Genomic DNA, 9,788 nt, shown 5'->3' with positions numbered 1-9,788 from the left:
CCACAACGCCCGTATTTTTGTAAAAAAATGGTTTTAGATGGGACTGGCCTATACATATGCAGCCGTTTCTTTTGTAGAAGGCATGATCGTGTCTTCAAAAACCAGACTGGTCTTAAGATATTACTCTTTATTTGAGACAGTTACCATTACTTCATTAAAAAATGACAAAACAGCAATAAACATTTTAGCTCTTTAATGAGCAAAGATCAGGTCTCTTAGCATTGGAATAATATTCGTTATCCAGATTATCTTTATTTCACTCAGTGACCACTAATATGGCCAAGAAGTACAAAGTAATTTTCCATCAAGTAGTATACAATTTTTTGTGTGTAATAAGCTTTCATTCTTGAAAAAGAGTAACTGAAAAGAAATGTTTCTGTTACTGCAGTTAGTTTGTCAGAGAAAGTTCTTCGCATTATCTTACAAACTATCAAAATTGCTAGTAATTTGAAAAAATGTAAAAAAAAATCACATAACTTTAGTCTAATAGAAATATAGTACAGAGAAGAGAGAAAGTATTTATCAGGGATGTGCTCTTAAGTCCATCTCAATTATTTCTTTTATATAAATGTACATCTGATTACATATACAAACGTTTTGAAAGGATCGTGGTATATAATTACTGGAAAGCAACAGGGGAATGAAAAATTTCCTGTGACTTTTTGAACATTCATTTAAAATCACACAAACATACATAGTATTCAGATTGTAAAATTTCCGGTTGTTGGCTCTCCCCCCATCCTTACGTACCTTCTTTAACTACGCTGTTGCGATCTTGTCTAGTGAGTTCATTTGAATGGCAAAGCTAACGTACAGCAAGAAAGGGAACTAACTTTATATTAAAGTGTTATGAGTAAACTTTGTCACATGCAACATGAGTTTAAACAATAAACTGAGAGCTGTAATCAGAGTGGTAATACTGGCGCATCTTGATATGGCAAAATATCATCGCAATTAAATCTTTGGACACACTTTACCCTACCAATTTGAACTGAATATATTGTAACAGCAAATTATAAATATTTCATCAAAGGAGATTCCATTAAAGTTATGTTGAAGTTAGAAATTATTTAGGTGGAAAAGAAAAAGAATAAGAACAATATGGAATTCTTTTCTGGGATTCATATTAGCAAGTGTTCACCGCTGTATACCTAGAACACCATCAGATACCTTTAAGAACTATTGCATTTCCTTTTATTACTGAAGCTACTGTGAAATATTTTACTGTAATTACTTTTGTCCCTTTAAAAATCTTCTTTAGGTTGTGCCAATTGATGGAGAAAGCTTCTATTAAAAACTCCAATGGGATGAAAAGAATTTTAATTACGGCTTAATCAGCAGCACAGCCACCAAGCATATAAATTATCATGCACATCGTGCTAAAAATATCCAGTTTCCTTTATTCCCACAACTTTTATACTGACAGCACTTATGTGATAATGTTGTACCTGCCAAGCTGTAAAACTTCTTTGTCTGACTGGCAGATTTCAGCATGAGCCCCCTTCTAAGGCCTTAACAGCATTGGTGCTTTGTGTACTTATTCAATATGTAAATATGGTCTACACAATAAAACAGGTCCAAATAAAAATTGGTGACAATTATCTGACATTCCATTAGTGTGTCCCTTGTGCATATTTATAGGTATTTTAAATTTCAGTCATAGTTCTTTCCTGTTTGTGTTGCACATGCCTAATTCCATTACGTAACTTAAATCTTCAAAAAATTAATACTTGAATGTGAATGAAAAAGTATCATTCAGGACAACTGCTTCAAGCAATTGCAAACAGTTGGGTTTTTGTTTTTTTTGTTGTTTTTTGTTTGTTTCTTAAGTTCATTTGATATATGTACAATTCATTTTTTTTCAAAACCCCCAAAGTTCTTGATATGTATATTCACATAATATTCCTCCATATTTAAATAGTAAGAGTCTTGTAGGTTGAAAGCCAAGTAATCTTCAGTATTATCACCTACTGTAATCCATCAAAAAATAAAGTTTGTTTCGTCTTGTCTGGCTATACCCTGGTTGTTGAGTGTGAATGGGGATGGGGATGAGGATGGGGCAGAGTATTGTTCTGTCCTCCAGTAAATGTATTGAATGTGTGTAGGGGCTGAATCCCTGGTATAGTGTTGGGAATCATCGTGATGGTGTTGGGTGTCATTAAGGGAATATCATCAGGAGACCTTCTCATAGCTAGCGTGTAGTCTGGGGGACAGGCGGTCCTAAGAACCACCTCATGTGGATGGATGGACTCACATTCATGATCCAAGTCAGTGTGCTTCATTTGGAGGGACATTATCTCCTCTTCTTGTGCATGGGTAAGATCATTGGTAGTAGTACGTTGTGGGCTACATCTCCTATGAACATCATGTCTCCGTTTGTCTTTTTTGTAGTACAGTGCTGCAAAGGCCAAAATGTTCAGGAACAGCAAAGATGCACCAACTGCAATGGTAACACTCAACTCTGTTGAATAGTCCCTTTGATCCACTGAAAACGGGCTCGGCTGTTGCTTGGGATCATCTTGTTTGGCTGTAGGAAAGGCTGAAGTAACAGAAACAGAATTTTTCCTTGTTGGCCTGAAAGTATTATCAGTTGATGGCACTTTAGTTGTGGTAGAGGTATACTGTGAAATGTCGTTAAGATTGTGCAGATGAGGTACCAGTTCCAACCACAGGTTCACTTTATTGGCCCTATAATGTTCTTTCACTCGTGGTTTTAATCCAATGTGAAGATACAGTTGGTCTTTCTGAGAATATCTGGTCCATGCTACTTCTTCAAAACGATTTGGTTTCGTATGAATGAATTTTGTATCTTGTGGCACCGGTTGATTTGGGTCACTAAGAAAAAGAAAATTTGAAATGTTATACAGAATTTCAAAAGGAATTGTAAAATTAACATTTGATACTTAATATTTCAATCTGCCTTTAAAAGAGGCAGATTGTTTCCTAAAATTAGAGGCCTTAATAACATTGCTTAGAAACAACACTATACACATACACAAATTGCTTCTACTTTGACTTCAGCAACCTCCTTAGTTCCCCAAATGTATCTCTCACACTGAAATCTTTTACTGCTGAGGACAGATTGCCAGTGGTGTCGTGATGCGGACAAGTGTCTCTGAGGGAGCAGCGTGAGAGGTCATTAAGTTATTTTTTTTTTTTCCCTCCCCCCAGTAGGTTAAAGCTCAGCGTTTCAGTTCGAATGCTGTATCTTTGGCCTTCCAGAGCTGAAAGACCAGAGCAGTGCGTAACCCAGTAAAACACATAATGACCTTGAACACAGTCCAGTGGCTGAAGGTAGAAAATTATTAAGAACTATCAGTGAAATCTAGTTTTGAACTACCAGAAAATTGCTGAAAATGTCATTATTTCTCAAGTTCTGAATCACATATTTTAGTCAGAAGTCTCATTTTAAGACAGAATACACAGTCACAATAATCTATATTATGTTTGATAAAATATTTGTGTCATTTCCTGTCCCACCAGATCAAAATATCATCAATGCTGGAATAAAGTTAGTTATCAAGGTAAGTGTCTGTAATTACACACATATGCTAAATGCTCAGTTTTGCACTTTTCAGAGGATGCCTTAATTATTTTTATGTAAATAGTGATTTTTAAATTACTTCATGCAGAACGGTCACAAAGATAATTTTCCCTCTTTTTGCTAGAAAGTGCAAGTGAGCCGAGGGATGTTACACAGAACATAAATGTCCAGCCCAATTCTTGTGCATGCAAGTACAGAAGAATTCCCAAGGGAGATAGCCAAGGGAAAGCACTGTGTAGTTAGATCCTGAGTTGGTATACAAGATTATTCTTTATCTGTTACTCACCCAGTTTTTGCAAAGTTTGTCCAGTACGTCATCACCACTGCACTTAGCATGACATCATTTTTGGAGAAATTACAAGGAAATAATTCAGTAGGACCAATCATGGGAATTCCTAGTACGTAAGGAACCTCATCTCCATGAGCTGCATCTGCCCATGCAGGTACCTGATCTGTCTGGCAATGGTGGTAGAAGGCATAGAAATATGTAGGTGACCCGAAATTTGAGTGAAGATCTGCTGTAGCCACTGCTGGTGCAACCCACTGGTGATCAGTAAACAAAGCCAGCAATGTTTTCCTTCTGGTCTCAGGATTGTGTCGATCTGCCCAGTCCGTGTACATAAATTTGATAGTTTCCCTCAATATATCTTTTCCTTCAGGATATCCATATAAGTTATCAACAAAATTAGAAACTGCAAAGTCAAAATCACTGGCTGATATGCCATCTTCACTATCCACAATATTTTCAACAAATTTTAAGCCTTCCCCTTGGTTAACTCCCAACATTATGTCGTAATTGAGAAATTCTCCTTGTTCCATCAATATCTGAGGATCATCTGGTATCACATCACCATCAATTACTGGTCCAAAGGCTATATGGTATCTTGCTGGTTGAATGTCCTGGTCAACAAGTTCTCTATAAGGCTTCTTCTGTAGACATTCTACCAACTCTACAGTGTCTGACATGTTGCAACCAACTTTTGTAGCCAACATCCTGGCGTATTTTGCAGGTTGAAAACTAACTGCCCAGCTGGAGAGAGCTGTTCCACTTTGAGCTATTGCTCTTTGAAAAAGTCCTGTGGGGAGAAATATTTTAAAACTACTGAAATGACCTTGAAGAGCTACATGTGGAAAAGATCCAGAGTTTTTTTGAAACAATAGAAAACTTTTAACAAAAGAGATGTTTGAAAAAAAATCTTATTAATAGATAAATACACAAGATGGTGATATCTGACTGTCATTGTGTCTACAGGTAACATATACAAAAGAAATGTGGTATGTGCAGAAACTGAAGCAAATGAGTCTACTGCTGTATAGTCCAGCTGAGGATCAGGTTTTCAGAATGAGCTCAGGAAGAAAAAGAAGTGCTATTACCTCATGTAGGATAATACTATTAGTTTTAAAAAAATCCTACCATTAAAAATAATAGGTTGGAGGAAAAGCCAACAAGTCTCTAAATTTCTGGATATAGCTCAAGCCCAGCAGCATGCACGCATATGCCTATGTTTTAAATTAACCGGATATACTGCTTTTCTCTGTTCTGTTTGGGATTAAATTTGGCTTGAGGTGTAGTGCTTTTGTATTCTATATTAGATGACAAAGTATGAGGCAGCCATTACATTTATAAGTAATTTATCTAAAAGTCAAGATCCTTTCTTAGAAAGAAACTTTTTAAATGAGGGTTTATGGTGATCATGCATTAAAAAAGAAATATATTTTCCATTGACTGTTTAGCCTTGTTATTCAGAGATTTAAACATAAGCTCAGGTATTCATTTAGGAGAGAGAGCATGATCCAGCTCTGCACATAAACCTGTAGCAAATCTCAAAGACTTCTGTACAATTAATTTGAATTTATGTTAGTTTAACTAGCACTCTGGACCAGGAACTCCACTCACAGAAGTAACAAAATTTGTTTAAATTGACTTTTCCTTTCCCTTCTCCAAGTATTCTTGAGTACATCATGAGTGAAAGCCTCCCTGCCTTGCAGTCAATCAATTAAAAAATTTTTTTTCAATGAATTTAATGCAATCAGGTCTCCACCCCAGTTTTCATACTTCTTGTGCTCTCTTCTGTGTTGAGCCTTCTTTGCTGTTTTCCACTGCTTTTGATGAGGCTAGTTCCAGAGGATTTTGAGTCTAAACTGTGTACAGCAAAAAGGAGAAAAAGCTCTCATCTATAACGCTGACCTCTAATGTCAGTCCAACAGAAACTCAGAGTATATTTAAGCACCTTTCTGATTTTTTGCATTTCATGGAAGTGCACTCAGTTCACTTGTATGTATTTTGCACTGATCACTGGAAAATATTTTACATTGGACCATACCTCCTATAGCTCACTGGGGGTAGCGCAAAATGGTCTGTAGCCTAGGAAGGTTGTACGGATATAAGATATGTGGATCAAAATTTGATTTTTTCTTGCTGATGGATAACTTCAGTAATTCCATTGACTTCAGTGCAGCTATTCAAGAACTGGAAGTAAGACCTTGCCCCACCTACTCAGTTTGGCTTAGGATGTGTCTGCGTATCTTTGATCCAGCTTGATGAACAGCTGGAAACTGCCACCAAAGGAAAGGGGGTTAAGGTGCTCACTCTACCTCAGAATTTGATTCCAGTAGCACAAAACATGTCCTTTAGTTTGCTTAACAACATATTACTATAAATCAAAAAACTTCCACAGTCTCTAAACGATGTCAGAGATGTGACCTGACAGATTCTACTGCAGTGTCAGTCCCTGCATACTCAGGAGTTAGTTAGAATTAATTGCTGCAGGAAACATTTTAAGAATTTATGAGGAATTTTAAAATCATTATAGACTGTATTAAGGCCAAATCCCAAAGTTTCAAAATCAGATAGGTATAGGGATTGAAATACGTAAACTCAAGACTCTGCCTAAATTTGTGAGAATTATTATACCCAAGATATTATTTCCTTGCAAGTATGAGTAAAAAATAAGAAATAACTTGAGATATAGAGCAATTAAAAATTGTGTGCATGTCTGCAAGGTTGGATATTTAGCAGCTCAAAGTCAGTGCAATTACCACAGAGGATCTAGGCATTGTAATAAATGTAACAAAATGAAAAAGGTGAATTTTCACAAAGATGTATTTCATAATACTTCATAATGTTTCTTTTTTGCATATTGTATAAATCTATTTTTATTGCTTTATTAAATAATTCTGAATAAGGACAGAAAGAGCAAGCTACATATTAGGAAAATGCTGATATAAACACTATGGCCTGCTAAGTGCTACATAAACATTAAATGTTGGATTAAGTTAAATGTGGTCAAGTCCACTGGCCATAAAGTTATCTTAGTAAATGAACCAAAACACTGAAGAAAATATCTCTCTCCTCTCAAACCATTTGGTGAAAAACAAGCAACAGTATGAAAAATTGTTTTCATGCTGTCACATAATTCCTGGCAGAAATTGGTATCATACAGGAAGGGGAACTACATTTTTATCTGATAATGTATATGATTATTATAGCTTATAGGCTTCAGGCTGATGTAAAGAAGATTTAAATGCTCAGTGGGCCATATCACTTTGTGGCTCCTATTCAGAGTCTCACTAAAGTAAATAATAATAATTTGGATTTATTCATCCACATTTTCAGAGCACTTTCTAAAGACAAGTGCTGCTCTTCCCACTTGCAGATGGCTAGCTATGAACAGCACCATCCTGAAGTGGGCTGAATGCTTCCTCTCAACTACCAAGAGATCTTTTCAATGGGAAATTAAGGAAGCAAAGAGAGCATTTGTTATTACAGCTTACCAAAAAGACTCAACAATAATTTGACTCTAAAGTTTTTTGAAAATGTTAAGATATTTCAACACAATTGAAAATTTGAAAGAACATTTCTTATTTGGAGCTGACCATTTTTTATTTTAATAGTTTTTGAAATGATGGGTCAAACGACTCCTAAACTGAACAAAACAAGTATGTGCAGCACACTGTTACGCTAAATCCAAAATTAGATGAAATGTGGTTTTGCTTTTTTCATAAAAGAAACCCTGAAAACCTTGCTTTCGCAATTAGATCCTAAGGTACACATCTTTAGAAACGCCCTCCAGATCCTCTGAACCACTATGTTGGCAAATTACTCTATCAGTCACCCAAACATATTCGGCTCCTGACAGAATTATAGACATGTTAGAATATGACAGAGTGAAGTTTGCTGATAAGAGGCAGCACATGACTATCCGGGCATTGTAGATACTGGTATATCACACTAAGGTCAGGATACGTCAACAAGCTCAAGATAAAGTAAGAGATAACGGAGGAGAAACCAGGTCTCGTTGTTCAGCCCTAAGCTAAATCCTGCAGGACAAAATTTATTTTTGTGAGTTTTGAGGACAAACCAATTGTGCAGTGTTATCCTCAGATTACATAGCGTAATGAACATCATGCTTACAGCTTGCTCTTGCAGGCCAGTTTATAAATACATCAGATTTAACAGCAGGCAGATATTTAAATTTAAACCACGTTCTGACTATTTTCTACTAAAACTTCTATGTAAAAGCTAGATTCTTCTCTCATTTAAAATAATACAAAGTCTGATCTAAACAAAATGACATTCCATGAAAATCTTTCCATTGATCAAGGCTTTGGGTAAATGCAATGGTTGAATTATTTTTTTATGACTAGCCAATTAGACTCCCATAGAGATACAGCAATATAAATCAGTGGAGGATCCTATGCATAGGGCACAGTATGATGTTCCTGGTAAAACTAAACAATACAGATAAAAATGTGTGAAAATAGTGAAATAAAAATAATGTGATCAATAAGCAAGAGCCATGCAAATGAGAAAAACTGTACGCAACTTTGGTGCCAAAAATCACAGGAAAAAATTTTGGGGCCTCAAACAGCATGTTTTTAATTTCCTGCTGTCTGCCTTAACTAGAGAGAAAAGGTGTTAGTTAAGGAATAGTAAAAAACATATAGAAGAAAATCCATTTGCAACTCGGATGCTTTGACAATTTTGGATCATGCATGCAAAACATTCAACCATTCTTTTATTAGATGACAGCAAGTGAAATCCATGCAGTTTCAGACAAAAGATTTCTGAACTGGGCACTCGTTTCCTTCACACAAGGTAATAGTTTTAAGTTTTTCAGCTGTTAGCCTGAAAAGAGAAATTGTGTCATTTTAGTTTTTTTTTTTTAAATTCTGCTCCTCATGATAAACTAAATATGCCTTTCATGACTGACTGAATATAGACGACCTCATCTACTGTGAGCATGACTGACTGGTTTTCCAAAGAGGACACCCTTAGGTAGGAAAGAAAAGAGATAAAAATGGTGCACTGAGCAAATGCTGTTCAGAAGTCTGCTATAAAGTATTTCTACAAAGCTCCATAGGAAAAAGAAGAAAGTGACCCAAAATTTAAACATGCACAGAAGAGCTGAGGGAGAAGGCAGCTAGTACAGCCTTTAAAAAGTTTGCTTAATATTGAGCTGAACTCAACAGTTTGTAGGAACAAAGAGAATATACCGAGCATCACATAGTACTAATGGCGGTGGCATGCAGACACCAAAATTGTCAAAATTTGCAACCTGCATAATACCTTTGGTTGAATTGCTCCAACGGTTACCTTCAGAATAATGGGATAAAGTCAACAGATTGACGCATGAACCGCCTGCACCAGATCCAAAAACAGTTATTCTTAATGGGTCACCACCAAAGAACCCAATATTTTCACTAGTCCATCGCAAAGCTTGAATTAGATCCAGGAGGCCGTAGTTTCCTTTTGCTGCTTGGTCCCCAGTGCTCAAAAATCCTGTGAATGTAAATAAAAAAGAAAGGGTTAGACAGCGTTCTTCTGACTAATCTGGCTGCAATCTTCAAAACTATATGGAATTAAGTATCATGTAACTATATGATTTTCTGTATTCACTGGGCAACAATTTGCAATTTTGCACTCTTCCTAGAATAAACCTTTTGGTGTTCACTCTTTTGGCCATGATATATTGATGTAGGGAAGATGAAGAAACATCACAGGCCAAGTACTTGTCTCAGTATGGAACAGGTCACAGCTTAGTAACTCCCAAAGATTTTGTGTTGATTGCACTAAGTTTAAGAGCAAATGTTTGGCAAACGGATACAGTATAGGCATTTTTGTAAGCAATTTGGTGAAGCGTGCATTGCAGTCCTGTACTTCCATGCAGCCCACTACACAGCCGTGAGCTTTGCATGTGCCTAATAGGCAACTGGTCCATTTTCTCTATACGTTGTGTTTGGG

General features: G+C 36.2%; 1 protein-coding gene across 2 annotated transcripts in view; it reads right to left on the bottom strand.

Moving 5' to 3' along the window:
- Window positions 1-513: 513 nt before the first annotated feature.
- Window positions 514-9,788, bottom strand: part of NLGN1 (neuroligin 1) — a 302,240-nt gene continuing 292,965 nt past the window's right edge. For both annotated transcript variants that reach the window (XM_062582366.1, XM_062582367.1), the window contains 3 exons: window positions 9,114-9,326; window positions 3,831-4,620; window positions 514-2,835 (listed from right to left, as the gene is read on the bottom strand). In XM_062582366.1, the coding sequence (XP_062438350.1) occupies window positions 2,013-2,835; window positions 3,831-4,620; window positions 9,114-9,326 (1,826 nt within the window). In that variant the 3' untranslated portion in view covers window positions 514-2,012. The remainder of the gene's footprint in view (window positions 2,836-3,830; window positions 4,621-9,113; window positions 9,327-9,788) is intronic.

This window comes from Rhea pennata, chromosome 9 (assembly GCF_028389875.1).
Source record: "Rhea pennata isolate bPtePen1 chromosome 9, bPtePen1.pri, whole genome shotgun sequence".
Taxonomy (NCBI): domain Eukaryota; kingdom Metazoa; phylum Chordata; class Aves; order Rheiformes; family Rheidae; genus Rhea; species Rhea pennata.
This window is presented reverse-complemented; position numbering and strand designations above follow the sequence as displayed.